General features: G+C 39.2%; 1 protein-coding gene across 1 annotated transcript in view; it reads left to right on the top strand.

Annotated features, from left to right (window-relative positions):
- The window catches only part of Abca12 (ATP binding cassette subfamily A member 12), a 173,220-nt gene that overhangs the window by 61,964 nt on the left and 91,806 nt on the right, over nucleotides 1-19,450 (top strand). Inside the window, exons 4-7 of the mRNA NM_001427691.1 lie at nucleotides 7,684-7,775; nucleotides 9,617-9,714; nucleotides 12,254-12,439; nucleotides 15,299-15,477. Of these exons, the coding sequence (NP_001414620.1) occupies nucleotides 7,684-7,775; nucleotides 9,617-9,714; nucleotides 12,254-12,439; nucleotides 15,299-15,477 (555 nt within the window). The remainder of the gene's footprint in view (nucleotides 1-7,683; nucleotides 7,776-9,616; nucleotides 9,715-12,253; nucleotides 12,440-15,298; nucleotides 15,478-19,450) is intronic.

Genomic DNA, 19,450 nt, shown 5'->3' with positions numbered 1-19,450 from the left:
TGGCTGTGAGGGATGATTGTGAGGGATGGCTGTGAGGGATGGTTGTGAGGGATGGCTGTGAGGGATGGTTGTGAGGGATGGCTGTGAGGGATGGCTGTGAGGGATGATTGTGAGGGATGGCTGTGAGGGATGGTTGTGAGGGATGGCTGTGAGGGATGGTTGTGAGGGATGGCTGTGAGGGATGGCTGTGAGGGATGGTTGTGAGGGATGGCTGTGAGGGATGGTTGTGAGGGATGACTGTGAGGGATGGCTGTGAGGGATGGTTGTGAGGGATGGTTGTGAGGGATGGCTGTGAGGGATGGCTGTGAGGGATGGCTGTGAGGGATGGCTGTGAGGGATGGCTGTGAGGGATGGCTGTGAGGGATGGTTGTGAGGGATGGTTGTGAGGGATGGTTGTGAGGGATGGTTGTGAGGGATGGCTGTGAGGGATGGCTATGAGGGATGGCTGTGAGGGATGGCTGTGAGGGATGGCTGTGAGGGATGGTTGTGAGGGATGGTTGTGAGGGATGGCTGTGAGAAATGGTTGTGAGGGATGGCTGTGAGGGATGGCTGTGAGGGATGGTTGTGAGGGATGGCTGTGAGGGATGGCTGTGAGGGATGATTGTGAGGGATGGCTGTGAGGGATGGTTGTGAGGGATGGTTGTGAGGGACAGTTGTGAGGGATGGCTGTGAGGGATGGTTGTGAGGGATGGCTGTGAGGGATGGTTGTGAGGGATGGTTGTGAGGTGGCTGTGAGGGATGGCTGTGAGGGATGCTTGGTTGGGATTGGTGGCTTTTAACCGGGTCATTAGAGAAAACACTTGGGATATGTACTTACTATTTAGTCATCTATCTGTTTATATGTGTGTGTGTGTGTATGTATGTATGTATGTATGTATGTACGTATGTAAATAGGTATGTATGTATCCATGTATCCATCCTAATACCTATCCATATATCCATCCATCCATCCATCCTTATATCCATCCATACATCCATACATCTATCTATCTATCTATCTATCTATCTATCTATCTATCTATCTATCTATCTATCATCTATCTACCTACCTAGCATCTATCTACCTACCTAGCATCTATCTATCTACCTACCTACCTATCTATCATCTATCTATCTATCTATCTATCTATCTATCTATCTATCTATCTATCTATCTATCCATCCATCCATCCATCCATCCATCCATCCATCCATCTATCTATCTATCTATCTATCTATCTATCTATCTATCTATCTATCTATCTATCTAATATGACTTTCTTCTTTATGGCTTTTCTTATCCACAGGGCCCTCATGAAATAATACATTTCCCCCCGAATAGTAATGTTCCTGTGTCCTAGCATAAAGAGTCAAATGCAATTGGTCATGTCTGCTATTTAAAATGACTTTCTAACCTCCAGGTTGTTTATCTAATCCATTGCATATTGCTGCCCATTCAGTACTTTTCTGAACTAACTGGCTTAATTTAGGAAATTATGTACAATAATAAAATTGTACTAATGATACTTCTTGGCATCCTATTAACTTTTATGCAGCCTTGCAGTGAAACTGGCACCTGGTTGCTCAGTGAACTTCTAAATTGCTTCCCTTTGGTGAAGGAAGATTCACCACAGAGCCTCATTAAACACCAAACAGTCTTCCTCTTCTGGTCTTGGAATGAGGGAAGAAACACCTTTGGTGGCATCCAAAGAGCCCTGCAAGGTTGCCTTTAATAGATGTTCTTCTGAAAGATTCTAGAAGATGTTCTTCTGAAAGATCCCATTGCAGTCACTGCAGCCTGGCCAGTGGCCTAGTGTTGTAATGTGATTTTGATTTAGGCACGAGTCTTCTGTTATTAAGTTCATACTTCTCTGATCGTAAGCTTCACAATGAAAGGAAGAAAGACAACACAGCAATGACAACAACAACAACAACAAGATGCTGAACTCAGCATCTGTGTGGCAGAGGGACGGTTGTATTTATGGCTTTCCTGCTCTCTCGAGCAATGGATGGTCTGACATCGGAGCTTACCTCTGTACCTCTTCCCTATGCAGTGTCTAAAAATACATCACACAGTGGGAACCTCTGACCCATGCCATTGCTCACACAGTCGGTGAAGGGCAGAGATCACCTCCCTCAGAGCTCACAGGGTCATTATGTGGAGAAATGATTCAGCATTCCTAGGGACTCTGGGGAGAGTCCTCTACAGATTTTACCCCTGTTCTTGATCATACTTTCCATGACCCATGGCTTGTGAATTCATGTCCTTGATCCTATTTGAAGGCTCCTGCAGAACTAGAAAAATAGACAATGTAATTTATTCAGGGAATTTGTCTGTGTGTGTATGTATGTGTTAGAAATTATAACACACATAACTGAGTTTTGAAATAAATCTGAAAACAAGATAAGGAGGTTGGTTTGACTGTAGAAATGAAATAGGATGTATATATAGTTCCTATGTTGCTTTAATTTCAAGCTATAGTCATTTTAAGTGGAATTGGTGTTAAAATAAAGGTTAGAATTCATTTCTCTAAGAACAAACTGGAAAGATGCATTATCTGTCACACAGGCCAATTATTCAGCCAGATTGAAAACATTGACTACACAAAATGTGCTACAGACGATGCAAGTTGCTGCAGATGCAGAGATGAATTATGCACACTTCATGCTCAACAAGAATTTAGAACCTCGGAGGAAGAGGTAGAAAGACAAAATAACAGTCAAATGATCACATAATATGCTAAATGTGATGAATATATGTTCTCAGCTCTTACTGAGTCCAGAACATTAGACATAAATGGTGACTCGTCACACAGCTTTCTTAAAATATTGTGGATCTTGCAGTTAGCTATACCATTAGAGTAGAAGTAGATTTAGGTAAGGAGATGGCAGGAAAGTTCACCCAGGGACTACGTTTGAGCGCTGAGGATGCAGCTCAACTCCTGCCTAGTATGTGCTAAGGCCCTTGGCTCAAGCCTTAGTAAGACACACACACACACACACACACACACACACACACACACACACACACACACACACATGTGTGCATGTGAAATTGTGTGCTAACAAAGGTTCTGCCACTAAGAATAGAAGTTGTGGTTGTGTTAGAGAGAATAGTAGATGTGTTTAGGATAAACCACAGAAAAAGAATCCTAGAACTTATTGAAAAAAATAGACGAGATGTGGATTAATCAGCCTGGAGAGACAGGAGAATGGATTTTCTTTTAAATTGTGATTTTCATGAATTTTCTCAGTGTTGCCACATCTATTCTGTGTCTGGGTAGAGCATAGGTGCACAGCATCATTAAAAAGGCCACTGGTGCTGCCTCTTCCTCTCTATTGCCTGTGTTCCTAAGACTTCTATAACATGTTTCCTCATACACTCAACATAGGACCTTAAAAAAACTTCTAGACATGTACTTGTTTTAGTTAGATACTATAAACCTGAAGGTCTTCCAATGAATATTAAAGCATAGGTCAACATATTAAGGAATTTATAGATCTTGATCATAACTGGGTGACCTAGATGAGAACGGTTTCAAAAGTAACGGGCAGGTATTATATCTGAAGTGGTGGACGGCCCTTGAAGAATGAAGGTCAGAATAAAACCAGAGAGATAATTAAAGCAATTAAAATTTTCCTGTGAATGGCATTGGCTCAGAGATAGCCCAGAAGGTCAACTGCATCAAGTCAACATGAATGACTCCATGGCCACTACAGTGTCCTGAGTCTCTGTTGTTAAGTCGGTGATGAATGGCAGGAGGAACTGGGATCCGATGAAACCTTACAGCTCATTTTTCTTCCAGATGTCACTACATATGATTCTGATTCTGAGGAGAAGTGAAAAATACTTACAAAATTTTAACTAACCCTTAGAGATAAAAAAAGAATGTCAGGCGCGTCTTTCCAGGATGGACCATATGTCTCTTTCCTAGTAAGAGTGCTTTATATAGACACACTTCACCGAGGCACACAGACGTTACCTATCCAGGTAGTCGCTCTCTCTCACAGGAAGCACCGACATGAGGCACAAGTGCAGAAATCCTATTATGAGGACATATATAGATAAATGTGACATTTCCCAAATGTAGCTGTTGGTAGACATGTCTGAGAAGTCAAATCTATTCTGGGTTAAGTTTTCATCACAACTGAGTGGAAATTTTAATACAAAACATCTTTCTTATTGAGTTCTGCTCCGAAGAGATCTTCATAAATGCCACTGAGCAAAGTCCTCATCTCTGGCATGTTAGAAGAAAGGTCCTCAACCGACTCTGTGGCATGCGTACACACATCTTAGACCAATGAAGGTCCATTAAATAATGCCACAGGCCACTTGCTGATGTGTGTCAGACATTCTTGGCTCACGCCCAAGGATAAATTTTCTCGAATCGGATGGACCTATCTGTCAAATTCAGAAGCTCTCTACATTTTGCACAATGCTTTCAAATATTCCCAGAGATATCCGATACGAAATAGATTTTAGATGAGTTTACTAGCAGCTATTCAGAGCTCCTGAATAGGAACTTTAAGTCTCCTAAGTTGGTGGTGGGGAGTGTGAATGGGCGTGAGCTCTCCACATGTAATCGCGTTCCATGGTCAGACTCCTGCAGCGGTTTCCAGGTTGGGTACAGCGGATACTTGGGACAGATAATTCATTGTTGTGCAGTGTGTTGCAGGGTGTGTAGCATCATCGCCAGCTTCTGCTACTAAGTCCCAAGTGCATCCTGTCTGAGGTAGTGACAAATGACTGTCTCTAGACACTGTATGGTCAAATACCCTCTGAGAGAAGCGAGTAAAGGCATTCTTAGGCATGGCTTAGAGAGCCAATGGATTGTGGGACAATGAAGAAAAAAATCAGGTAACAAGGGTTCAGGTTCAGGTTGTGAGTCTAATGGCTATGCTCTACAAATATGGCCAATGATAGCTCCAATTTAGGAGCCCCATCATATTTTTTATCACCCCCTGTATGTGACCTTGTTTAGCTCCTCCTCCTATGAGCACACCAGAACTCTTGATTTTCCTATTGTTACAGAACAGCAATTTAATACATGTTGGTAAGCTAATGATGAATAAGGATAGGAAGGGGTGCCATTATGTGTTTGTGTCTGTAATGCCACCACTGGGTGTTGCCTTCTGCAGGAATAGCTGCAGACTTGAACACGCCTATGGTGAGGGGTCCCCACACAGATGCTTAGTTCAAGTTACTTTATGTCCCTTGCATACAGACGAGGAGAACAATATCCGAGATCTTTTAGGAGGAAACAGAACTGAGATTTCTAGTAACCTCTAACTCCAATTAATGTGAGCTATCCAGCAATTCTGTTTCTTTATTAAATCAGCCATTGCATCAAATGGTCCAGTGCTAGGCGGACTGCGTTAGATCTAGAGTGAAGAGGTGAATGACACATGGTGCCTGCTCCCTGGTATCCAAGATGTCACAACCTAAAATGCAGAAGTTACAGCGTTTAAATGGCAGGAGTCAATTATGTGAAGTAACAGAAAGGGCACTCTGCCTCTCCTGATTCTCTAATCATGTTCATTAGGAAACTCAGAGGATGCCACTCAGGATAGCTGGCTTCCTTTTTACCCCTTTTTGTGTTTTATTAGAGGAGTAATAAAATGATCTTTGTTTGACAGAAGTTGTATTTCAACTAATAGTATCGACATGAAATAAAATTGGGGAGATTTTTCCAGAGGACAAACTGAGGTACATACATACAATCTTGAAACCCCAGGATCCCATAGCCCAGCCTCACAAAAGGAAGTGGGCATGGCACACATGTCACTTTCTCATCTAGGGAGGATTCTCCCAGAACTGGAACCTCCATAGCCCCTTGTCTGGAACCAGAAATTCTCTTATGGCAAGGAATGGAAGGAACTGTCCTCTTGGCAGCAGTAGGGTCAGTCAGGGCTGTTAAGTGACAAGCGAAGCTGGGTAGTTTGGCTCTGTGTGGCAGAAGAAGCCTTGCTTTCCTAAGACCACGGTTCTTAACTGCCCACCTCTCTCTCCCTCTTTCCTCCCATTTGTTATTCAGTGTGTTATCCCTTGGCTCTTCTCTGCCATTTTGATCTTCCTCAGGTCTCCTCAGATTGTTTTTGCTGTCCCTGGCCCTTAAAATTTTTATGAAGGCAGGGATTTTTTGTTGTTCATGTTTTGTATTTTTTTTTATTTTAAAAATGTGATGATATTCAGTGGTCTTCCTTATAGAGTTACAAGCTGGACTACAAAAAAAAAAAATAGTCAAGGAAAAAAGTAAACCAAACCCAACTTTCTCCAACTTTCTAACGCTTCTTTTTTTGAGAGAAGGGGAAGGTTCAGGTCAGTTCTTATTTTCATCTGAATGGCTTTTCCATCCAAATAGTCAGCATAAAGAATGTAAAAAGATTTAGGGGAATATAGTCATGGCCATGAATAATTCAAGTGTACATTAAGAATGCAGAACTTTTGGAGCAACCAGTACATTTTAAGGAGAATATTGGAAAAACACTGGGGACTGGAAACAAATGTTACCTCTTCTTACCATTTTTATAAAAAGAAGACACCAAAACAAATCCGCCACTGAACAGAGCTTCCCAATTAGAAATTGCTAAGATCAGCTTTGTAAAGCAGGAGTCGGGCTGAAACGCAATTATAAGTAGAGTTTCTTGCCATCTTTATGTATCTTAATTATGCACTTCATAAACAATTACATACAATTCACCAACTTCCCAGAATTCTGAAAATGATTTCAAGTGAGGGTATTCTGTTTGTGGAGGAGACAAATCTATTTTAAGTGCTTGTTTTTAGTTGTATCGAATTTCAAGAAAATACAATTATTTCCACTTTTGGGATGGGCGATTATGTCTCACTGGTCAAGTTCTGGCCTGGTGCACATGAAGTCCTAAGTTCAATCCTCACTAGTGAAAAAATGGAGGAAAATATGTTTATTTGGTGTGTGCATGTTTGCATTTTAGTACTAGTCATAAACATGGGGAAAGCATTCTTAAAATGGGGGTTACTAAATTTGAGAGAATTCAATAATATTTTCTTCCAAAATCTAGCATGGTTATGTGACATGGAAATAGCTGGCTCCACAATGCAGTTGTAACCACATTGGCATATTTGGTGGGATTTGAAATGTGGCTGAATGCTATCCCTTTATATCCAGTGCCACCCATAAGGGCATCAATCTCAGTATGTTCCTGGCATGTACTGGATACCCACCAAATGTTTATTCTTCTCTTTTTCCTTGAATCTGTCTGTAAGTATTGGTCCCCTTTGAATCAAAACGCCATCCATAATTAAATGCAGTAGACTTTGTTTTTTTAAATTCATGACAAACAAGCAGGCCTTGTTTCTGTCTTCAAAACACGACTCCTGTACTTGGGATCTGTCATTTTGTGAATAAGAAAGAACGCCATAAATATTTTCAGTGTCTGCTTGCAATCCTTTGTACAAGTAAGTTCTTTTTACAAGAATAAAATAATAATGGCTAATTTAAAGTCTTATCTAGTCCACCATCAAGGAATAAAAGTTTACCAGGCAGGAAACCTTATCTGTTCATTGGTACATTGGTTAAGTGACTCCATCCTTTAAGAGTTCTAGAAAATAGGTGAGAAATTTGCAAGTCCTTGGAGCCCCTGAACCTTCTGCATAATACATTGCTTTAGTTAACTGAAATTAATGTGGACAAAGTCAGAGAGTTCTTGCTTTTTCTTCTCTAGTGAAGTTCTGAAAAAGTCATCCAACCCGAAGAGGGACAGCAATTTATCACTCCAGAGCACCCAAGTTCCAGAAAGAAGTCACACATCATTGGGTAAGCCGGCTCTCTCTTGTAAGGCTTTGAATAGACTTTTGGAACAGTCAGCAAAAGGGATACTCTTTAAAAGGTTTCAACCTCAGATTTTCAAATAAAAATGGATTGCTTAGATTGCCCCTACGGGACCCCAAGATTTCCCATGGCTACCTGAGTGTGGCAGTATGATTGTGCAGTTCTTCAGAATAATTAGAAATTAAGTTCCGACTGAAATGCTCTATGGGAAGAAACATCTAGATGTTGAGAATTGCACCAAGTCCCAAAGTTGAATCAGGGTTTCATCTGCATAATAACCAGAACTGGAGTGGATGGAATTTCCAGCAACAAAAATTATTGTCAAACACTTCACCGATTTGTCCAAACTTTCATTTTAACGAGTGAAGATTATGAAGCCCAGTGAGTTTAAGCACAAGGTCATAAGAGCAATAGACATTGGGCAGATGATGTCCAGTGATCTTTGAGCTGTAGGCTTCTTTCTCCCCCTTCATGCCAGGTTTCAAAGTCTTCAGCTTGAGCCTGTTTCTCATAAAGCCAGTACCCTTCAAATATGTGTGGTGTGCCTTGAAGTTCTTCAGTTGCTTTGTAAAAACACAAATTTCTAACTTTTTACATAAGTAAACACTAATTAGAACCCCAAACCCTTAACCCAGAGGAGTGTTTACATTCATTTGACAAATAGGAATCAGGGGTGTGTTATCTTCTACTTGGTACCTTAGGGACTTGGCATCTACTATGGAACAGAACAAAGTTCCTGACTTGTTGGAATTTGGCTCTTTGGGGGAAAGAAGGATCATACTAATGGAAGATTTAAACCTATGATAGGCAGTATGCTGGGCAGTTGTCTCGGGAGTTAATGTTGTTACAACTGATCCATGGCTATCTGCTTGAGTAGGTTCAGGCACAGCAGAAGTAATGTCAGCCTCACAGTCTACTAAGCTTTGCTCTGCTCAGTATCTATAGATCGTGCTGCTTCTCCTGGATACCTATCTAATTAATAGATTGCTTGGCTCCAGAGAAATCAGATGGTAAATCATTCAGTCCTGATAGGCACTAAAATGAAGGTCTTCCTGAAATATGTCACTGGTATCTTTAAATGCTGATATTTTCTGTTGTGAAGATAACAAATAATTGTGCCCAAAATTTATAGAGCGTCAACATACTTGCTTTCTGGACATTCATGGTATAAATATGAATCTATACTCTACTTAATTAATGCCCCAAACTCAGAAAACTATACCACACTATAAGGAGTACTAGACAAGGCCACTTTGAGAACCTCAGATAGAATATATTATAGTCTAAACTAATTACTTCGTCCCATCTATTTGGTCTAAAATATCATTCAGGAGCCACTTTGGGGAGGAGGGATTTATGATCCTACACAGGTTTCAGCATCCCAATAGGATAATTAAAAAGAAAGACCATTATCACCAGATGTGCACTGGTTGGTCCTTGGAACAGATGTTGGAGATGATGGATCTATGGAGCTGGTCAGAGCACCTCAATCCTCTAAGCTCACACAGAAATGATTCGGTTTATTGGGCAATAACACTGGTGATGAAGTTTAATGGCAGAGGCTGGAATGAATGCAAATACCATCAAAATGTTTGTGGGGAGAAATAGAAGAGCAGACTAAAAACATGACAATTTTATATAGAAAGAAAAACTACCATTTTGCCAGCATGCAATGCTCATGGGTGAGTCATAGGTAAGCACATTCTTGCTGTGGGGCATATGAGGTTACATAGCATAGCTATGAAATCATATGTGACTGTGCCCACTTGCAAGCATATGTGTATGTGTGTATTTAAATTTCTAATATACTCTCTCTTCTATCACAGCCACAATACCTCCTAGACCAAGCTATGATTCGGAAGGAATGGGCACAGAAAATTTCAATGGCAGCCAGTTGCTTACACGAATCCTTGATTTGGAAAAGGTAACTTCATTTATTTCTGCAATGGACAAACATATTTTACATTAATGGAGGGATCTCCCAAGCAGAAAGGGGTTTACAGAACGTCTCCAGTTTAAGTACTGTCTCGGGCAGGTTCTTTTCTTGGGCACTTTTCAATTATAGCTTAATTTTCAGACATTGCAAATTCCTTAAGGCCTTGGGCATTTATTTACTGCCCTGGTAAGTCCCTTAATTGAACTTACAGTTTTGACTTACTAGGAAATAATGTAGTATTTTATGTGATCTTTCAATTTTATGAAGCAAGGAAATAAAATACGAAGCTGTAAAACTCTGCGTTTGATGCCTCATCCACACTAATACCTTTGGACAAATTGGAGCTATGGAAATCTCTCCCCCAAGTAGAAATATTTTTTTCCTTAACACATTTTAGAGAGTTTACCTATGGAGTTTTCTGTTTCCCAAGATCACCTACTTTATGATTCCTCGGATTGAAAGATAATAAACACACTTTAATAAGAGGTGTGAGCTGGCATCTATAACCTCTCTCTCTCTCTCTCTCTCTCTCTCTCTCTCTCTCTCTCTCTCTGTATGTGTGTATAGAAAATGGATTTGAATAGTTTTAAAGGGAAACAGTTACTCTGCAGTTAACTACATTCTCAATTTCTTGCTATCTTCCAGCCACCTCAGTTAGCTGCATCATCTTGCTTTTCTCTCCCCACCTTGTCTTCTCTCCCCGTTTCTCTCTCACACACTTTATCCATGTAGTGGGCATTTCTCCCATGTGAATCATAAGACATGCCTCTGACATTTATCCCCATTCCAGTAATCCTAGCCACTACTGCTCACTGTGAGATTATTACTGACTCTCGGGTTACCATTGTATGTAATGGAGGCATCTCATTGAACTGAGTCATGTCCTATCAAACTAAATCATATAAATAAACGGAAAGCACAAAAATATATTCCATGAAAGGACACCATAATCAACAATTATGCTGACCCTTCCTGAGCTGGTTGTGATAGAAGACTTTCTTATTATAGTATATATAGTCTAGACATCATAGTATGTATAGTCTAGACATCATAGTATGTATAGTCTAGACATCATTGTATGTATGTTCTAGACATTGAACATTGATATTCTGTCACATCCATGCTTGCTAAGGCTCCTTTGGTGGCCTGGAGTTCCTCAGCATTCCCAATTAATGCCACTCTAAGTCCTCCCCTCACTGGGTCACAAGAAAAATCCGTAGCATTTCATTCTGCTTTCTTCTTGCTTCCTAGAGGGAGTTTGTATCGGATCAGACAACTTCTGTAGTGCATAGAATAGAAACACTGTTCTCAAAATTACTGCTTTACGGTCTTGGAACTTCCAAGTTCTCTTTTTCATATGGGATGGGAGTTTTGAATTTTGTGAGACAGCACAAAGTCACATATCCCAGAGATATAAGCCCCAAGTGAATTTAGTATGTATGGACACATATTTTTAGAGTACTTGGAACAAGGCAGGGATGTAAGAATTAGGATGACATATCGATGGCTGTGTCAGCAATCTCTCTGATTCCTTTCTTTCTCTTTGCTGCTTTCTGCAACCCTTGCAGGAATGAGTAGAGAAATCACTTTGGGGTGAGTTTATGTGTAATGTTAGATCAGGGCTGTGGATGAATGATCAGAAAACCTAGCACTTGCAATGCCTCCCAGATAAGTGGATTCTGTCTTGTTCCATTATACTTAGAAGTTGAGTTGCTGGAGAACAGAGTATAAATTTTATGATGGAAACTTAAGGGAGAATGAAGTTAGCCATTACCTCACAGGGTCATAGGAGTTGGCTACTGGAAGGAAATCCTTGAGTATTACAATTAAATGCAATTAACATTGCAGATGCATAAACTGTTATGCTGATCAATATCGTGGCTGAAGGAGTGTTTCATCTGTGTTTCTTCTGAACTATGGAAAATATCGCCCAGTTACAATAATTTCATTATGAAAAATTATTTCACATTATTGCTTGTTGTAATTAGGTTGGCTTATCTATTTAAATAACATTTTTATATTTTCCTTTTTTATCTTTCTGCAAGGAAATGCAAGCCATCTGCCCCCTTTTGGAATAAGCACAATTGGTTGTCAGAGTAGATCTGGAAGCATTCTTTTGAGGTCTTCCAAAAATTATGACCAATTTTACAAGAAACAACACAGAGTTAATGCACTTGAGCTTATGCCACACAAAGCCCCCCCGAAAATTGATACGGTTTTTATTCACAAAGACTTTTTTTTATCAGACAACATTGGGTGCTTTTATGTTCTCTGGCAAAACATAAGAAGTAGGTTCAGTTATACAAATGAAATGTGAACCATTTAAATCAAAAGCATGATGAGAATTTATACCTTCCTGTGTGTGCTTCCTCTACAGCTCCACAGAGGCAAAACTGTGTATTATTGTTTCGAAAGGCAGAACTTTAAACCTCGCTGTTGTAAAGATAAGCCAGTGGCCTTAAAGATAAAAATCTTTTCCTATTTATATTTTCTAATATCACTTCCCAATTCTCTTACACACTTCTAGCTCTTGAAGCAAAATTCAACTCCAGAAGACATACGAAGAGAGCTGTGCGAGAGTTACCCTGGGTACACTGCGGACTACGCCTTCTCTTGGGTCACTCTAGGAAAAAATGTTTTCAACAAATTTTGCCTTTCAAACATGACACTTTTAGAGTCTTCTCTCCAGGAACTAAAATATCAGGTCTCTCAGGTGAGTGCATTATATATATATAATATACATATATATATATATAATATATATAATATATATAAAATACATGTATAATATATATTATACATATACATATTTGTATATTATATATACATATATTATTTGTATATTATATATACAAATATGTATATGTATAAATACATATTCCTTTGGATCTTCAAACTGACTCACTATGAATTACTAAACATTTCTGTAGTCCATTTGGACTGGGAAATATTGACTAGAATATCTGAGAACTTCAGCATAATTTCTTCCCACATAAACATTTGCACCCGGGATTTGATGTTAAGTACCAGATATTTATCATTAAAATGTGCAGGACTGAAATGATTTGATGTTGATTTGAAATATTTCATATGGTTAATGTACATGTTCCTCAGATGAAATACAGCTTGGCTCCATGTTGAATAATGAGTGTGCTCCCTGAGACCCGGGAGTGTGGTTCCATAGGACAGAATGCAAGTTTAATAATTCAACTATGAGAGTCATATTCTTGTCAGAAGTTAGAAAAATGGGTGATGTCTTTTTATTTTTCTCACGACATCAAATTTCATCTGGCGACTTTTGATGGAATCATTTATCCCTGTTCCTCAATTTTACATGCTGAAGCCAATCCTGTTCAGTGAAATCTGTGTATGCTAGTCTTAAGTTGTGATAGCAAAATCAAGACACCGATAGGCTAAACTTAATGACATCTATAGGCAACATTCTTCACAAATTTTATAGACAGGAATAAATAAAGAATGCATACTTTAACATTTACCCTTGAGTCTCTAATTATACTGAAAGTAACTTTTAATTTTTTAAAAAATCTATCTTTTAGTAATCTGGTTTCCAAAAGAGCCAGGTTAAAGACACTATTGTATTAGTTCAAATATTATATGAAACTCTCCCATCCTTGAATTGTAAGAGGGATGGTATCTTAGGCAGGGTTTCTATTCCTGCACAAACATCATGACCAAGAAGCGAGTTGGGGAGGAGGTTTATTCAGCTTACACATTCACATTGCTGTTCATCACCAAAGGAAGTCAGGGCTGGAACTCAAGCAGGTCAGGAAGCAGGAGCTGATGCAGAGGCCATGGAGGGATGATACTCACTGGCTTGCTTCCCCTGGCTTGCTCTCTTATAGACCCCAAGACTACCAGCCCAGGGACAGCACTGCCCACAATGGGCTGGGTCCTCCCCCACCTTGGTCACCAGTTGAGAAAATGCCTTACAGCTGGGTCTCATGGAGGCATTTCCTCAACTGAGGCTCCTTTCTCTGTGGTAACTCCAGCTAGTGTTGAGTTGACACACAGAACCAGCCAGTACAGATGGAGGTGTAGCTCAGGAAGAGAATGTTTGTCCACAATCCCAGTATCAGAAAACAAAAGCAGAAAACAAACAAGTAAACCAAAACCTTCCACCCTTAAATTCTTCATCAAATAGAGTAGCCTTAGTGGCCAAAATTATTCTGTTCAAAACCAATCAAACTAAGACAGATGGAAACTTCCTCCTGACTGCTGTGAGTGGGGTGATGGAGAGAATTGCTTTCGCTGAGAACATAATGAAGAAATACTTCTGAAGACACTATCTGGATCATGTGATCCAAAAGCCATAGTTTCCCTGGCTTATTGATACAGTACAGTTATTGATAGTGTGGTGATCAGGTTAGGGGTTCATTATAATTAATGTCCATAGCTTTGCAACAGAATCTGAAAACACTTTATTCTATTGTGTATAGCTCTGATAGTAAGCACTTTGGTAAATATATTTCTACATGAGTATATCTATAAAATATTTCTGGCATTTTCACACGCATTAGTTTATTATTATTATTATTATTATTATTATTATTATTATTATTATTAGTAGTAGTAGTAGTAGTAGTAGTAGTAGTAGTAGTAGTAGTACAAGTAGTCCTCTGTCAGATGCAGGGTTGGTCAAGACCTTTTGCCATTCTGTAGACTGCCATTTGTCCTGTTGATGACACACGCATTAGTTTTAATGGATCTCTACCAAAAATAGATAATTTAGTAAAAGATATGGGAATAATATGCCTACAGCTCCCCAGAAATGTTATAAGGAACCCCCCCCCCACTCAGGGTCCTGTGGACACAAAAGAGAATCTGCACATTTGACTTCACAGTGATTGTGGATCATGCATAAGACCTGTACAAGCTCAAGCTAGACCAAATCCCAGCATGGAGAGGAGAGGTGGGCATGAGTCTTAGTGATAGTCAAGGAGGTATTGACAATTGAGGTGCCAGGAGAGGGAGAGTCAGTTTTCTTCGAGTATCGCTCCCGATAAGGTGACCACACTCCAGTGGGAAACTGCTCATCTGAGAATATATAAGCAATAGTTGGACTTGATGGGCAAGAAAAAAGAAAGTACAACACAAAGTTGGGTAGGTAGGGAAGGCGTAGCGGGTTTGGAGTCCCGTATTGGGTGAGTATGGGTCAAGCACACTATATTAAATTCTGAAAGAACTCACAAAATATTAAAAGAAGAAAAGCATTCAGAAGTTAACTTGTTCATTTTCGTTTTAATTAAGTTAGCTTTAGTTTCTTAATATCTAACTTAGAACATTTTATCATGATACAATTTTGTTAATCAAACTTTAAATATGCTAATATCTGGAACTGTACAGGCGAAAACAAATCCAATGATGTTGAGAGATGTTCACAGTTTTTCTGAGAAAGAGATGGCTTCCAACAGAGTGAGGATTTGAAAACAGTGTGAATGTGAACAATCTAGTTTTGTAAAAAAAAAAAAAAAAAAACTTTCCCAAGACAGTAAACCGTGCGATTACAAATGCTAACATATTATCCTTTTCCTCTGTGGTTTGGCTTTTGAAGATGTCAAGTGACCCCAACAATCAGAAGAGGGTGTTCCGGGGACTTGTCCAGGTGCTGTCCTTTTTCTCTCAAGTGCAGCAGCAAAGAGAAGTGTGGCAATTTCTGTCCAGCTTACCAGACGTGTTTCAGAATGACACCTCACTGAATAGTATATTTGGCGTTCTTCAAAAGGCAAACAGGTAAGTAAATGGAACGTTAATTGGAATACAATTGCTCACAAAGAAGTCTTTAAAAACTTGTCCCTGTGAGAGTCGCTGTCCAGTAGGTCATTTAAACATTGGGAAAGCAGTTCTTGAGCATCCTGCCTGAGATTTTTAGCAATGGAGGTAAGTGTGTCAGTTGAGTGTAGAAGAAAGACACATTGTGTCTGCTCATCCAGGTCAGCAGGCGTCCATGAGGAAGCCCACCTCAGAACTTTATATCGTTTTGTATCCTGGAGTTTCTGAGGATGAGGCACAGAACAGACCCAGCTTGGATCGGTAACACAGGATCATTCAGGGACAGCATGAGCCCTGTGCACATGTCACTAAGCTAAGTAAGAATAAAATGTCTCAGTGGAGTTTGCTGTGTACCATTCAATATAAGACAGCCCTGTTCGTTTACTCGAGTCACCTAAATGGGATTGACTTCTCTCGCATGGTCTTTCTAAGTCAACAGATGATGTTTTAGTTGGGGTTTCTCTTGCTACGATGAAACACCATGACCAAAAAGCAAGTTGGAGAGAAAAGGGCTTATTCAGACTACACTTTGACATCACCGTTCATCATTGTAAGAAGTCAGGTCAGAAACACAAATGGCGGGCTCCTGGAGGCAGAGTTAACACAGAGGCCATGGGTGGGTGCTGCTTACTTGCTTGCTCTTCATGGTTTGCTCATCCTGCTTTCTTATATAACCCAGGACCACCAGCCCAGGATTGGTAACAACCACAATGGGCTGGGCCCTCCCTCATCAATCACTGAGAAAATGCTTTACAGCTGGATCTCATTTTCTCAAGTGAGGTTCTCCTTACATGACTTTAACTGTCTGTCAAGTTGACGTAGGACTAGCCAGCACAGGTGGGGATGGCATTGTTTGGCTTATATGGCTACATGGATTTAAATCTTTACTTAATCAGATATGTGGATTGTAAGTTTTTCCTCCCACTATGCTCCTTGCTTTTACAAGAGAGTGGCATTTGACTTTGATCCAATTAAGCAACATTGTTTCCTTAATGATCTGGTAAATTCCTGTTGGTTTGTATATCTGCTATTTTTATTATGGTATCATGATCAGTGAGGGTTCTGAATCCTTGGCATGTGCTAGGGTGACAGAGGAACTGACAACTGAGCCTTAATTTAAAATTTTAAAACTTGTGCTTAATTTAGTTACTAGAAAACTTCTAAATGAGTTTGGAACATCTTGAGTGTGTACTTCTTCAACATTTCTGTAAGTTTGATGGAATTTAAACATAGGGCAAAGCATCCCAATTGAGATTGGCAATAGTCTGGAGCTAGAGAGATGGCTCAGGGGTTGAGGGTACATACTACTCTTGCAGAGGGCCTGAGTTCAACTCCCAGTACCCCAAGAGGTAGTTCACAGCTATGACTCCAATTCCAGATGATCCGACACCTCCCTCTGGTTTCCAGGGACACCTTTACTAATGTGCACATAATACCCTCTGTCACAAATAATTAAAAAATAAATCTTCAAAGGGGAATAGCAAGTTTCAACAGCTATATGTGGCCAGTGCATAACATCTTAAAGTTGATCAGTCTTTAATTATATTAGAAAAAATCAAATTTATCCTTACACTAAGTTATCCCTTTAAGAAATAATTATTTTTAAAATCTAGGGAGATGGCTCAGTGGAAGAAAAATATTTGCTACCCAAGAGTAAAGGCCTGAGTTCAAACCCCTAACATAAATATCTTGAGATGTCTGTGTATATCTATAATTTCAACGGGGGGAGGGAGGAGATAAGTGGATTCCAGGAGTCAGCCTGGATGAATTCAATTCACTAAGACATCTTGTTTCAATGTGATATGGTAGAAATGATGGAGGAAGACATCCTAAAATCTTCTTCTGGTCCCCATTGTTATGTGCTTGGATGTGTGCAATTGCCCACAATTAGTCTCTCTCTTTCATACACACCACACTACATACAGAATTATTCTATACTGAAGCAATACCTCCCAACAACAATATGTGTAGGTTTCATCCATCACTGGTTTTAAAAAACATATGCTTTCACTTGAAAATGAAAAAACAATATAATGCAAAGGTTTATGCTAACAGTGAATCTGCACTGAAGTGGCTTCTATGTTGGTATAAAACCCATGTGAAGTTTGAAGGTACAGTACGATAAAAGATTTTAAATATTTTACTACTTTTTATATTGAATACTGGATGCCAAATGAAGAAATTTTATGTTTCAGTTAAATAGAAGTCTGTATTAAAATTAATTTTATTTCCCGTAGCTTTTTGATATATAATTAGAAAACCTAAAAATTCAAGGTCTCAGGTTAATTTTCATTGAAATTCCATTTTAAAGTAAAATTTGTATTTTTATAATACATTTTAATAAATAAGTCTTCATTATTATTACTAAATTGACAATGCCATTAAAGTCACGATTTACTCAAATTACTCATCAAATTATTGTCTCATTGCTTTATTTGACTCTTTGTTGCACACGCTAAAATATCAAGTGGTGCCATAGAAACTTACTTTCTTTTTCCTGTCCTTTTCAATGGTAATCTGTATATTAATGATCTTCCATATCAGATTATGCTGTTAAGATAGCAACAGTAACTAGCAAAAATGGGCATTATCAGAAGGGTCTATGAAAGACTATACTTGATTCCCATCTTTTATGAGGAAAAGGTTAGACTGAGATATGAGTCAGGAACCCTTTAAAAAATCTTTATGAAGAAAGTGACTTGTTTTGAATAATTTCTATTTTATATGATAAATTTAAAAAAAAATCTATGAAATATATCTTGAACTCAATGTATTTCAGAGAGGATGGGAGCCTGCATCACTAGTGTTTGAATTAGCTAAAAATAAATTCAGCTTGCTGACAGTTTATTAATAATATTAATAATAATGATGCTGTTATCAGATTGGTGAGTGTTCAGTCCTTCAGTTTGAAACAATAGATTAAGGTGTTAGGCCAACTAGTGAGATTGGCTGTAAGTTAGCTGAAATCAATACAATGTGCAGCCCATTCAGCCGGTGTCCATGGTTACCAGAGTTCAGAGACGACTCAGAGAACCAGGAGATTCTCAACAGGCCAGAATTATGCTACTGAAGACCCAGTGCAAATGACAAGGTTCTTAGAGCAAATATAAAACTTCCCAATGTTGACCATTACACAGACAAAGCAGAACAAAATACAGCCACACTTCCGTGGCTGAACACTGTAAGCACACGTAGGGTAATAAGTCAGCCATATCTGTGCTTCTGTGCATGAACAGTCTATGTTCTTCCTCCCCACCATGTTGGTGCATTTTTATGCTAAAGGTCATAATATAAACTTTGAAATTAGTCAAACCAGCTCTGCCTATTACTAACCAGGTAACCTTGGTAAGTTATTTAACTTTTCCTCTGTGTCGCTTTGGCTGTCCTGGAACTAACTCTTTGGATCATGAGATCCTCGAACTTATAAAGACTCGCTTGCCTCTGCTTCCCAGGTGCTGGGATTAAAGACATAAGCCACTACTCCCTGGCCAGTTATTTAACTTTTAAAACTGTATCCATCTGAAAAGGCAAGACAAGTCAAATTACCTTCATGGAAGCATTGGAGAACCAAATTTTTAAAATACGTGTAAGCATAATTGATGCATATTTATCTTATATGTATTATATAAGCATGAGTTCATGTTTATACGCATGTTTATATATTAAGCTAGTAGTACCTAAGAGATACTTACAGTTTAGGTTTCATTTATATCTAAGGGACTAAGAGTAAATCGATTCTAGTTAAAAAGATTCCCAAAACACTGTAGAATATGCAGGTTCTCTCCACTCACATACTGGATCTAGTGCTGAAGAAAACTTTCAGCTTCGGGATGAGATACTTGATAGGGAAAAACGAATGGCTAATTTGTGCTGTGTCAGTTCTGCAATGGCAAATGGTTGGCAATGGTCTTTTGTACTCAAAGCACTGGGAACC

Source organism: Rattus norvegicus, chromosome 9 (assembly GCF_036323735.1).
Source record: "Rattus norvegicus strain BN/NHsdMcwi chromosome 9, GRCr8, whole genome shotgun sequence".
Classification (NCBI taxonomy): Eukaryota; Metazoa; Chordata; class Mammalia; order Rodentia; family Muridae; genus Rattus; species Rattus norvegicus.
Note: the sequence above shows the minus strand (reverse complement) of the source record. Positions and strands in the feature narration are given on the sequence as shown.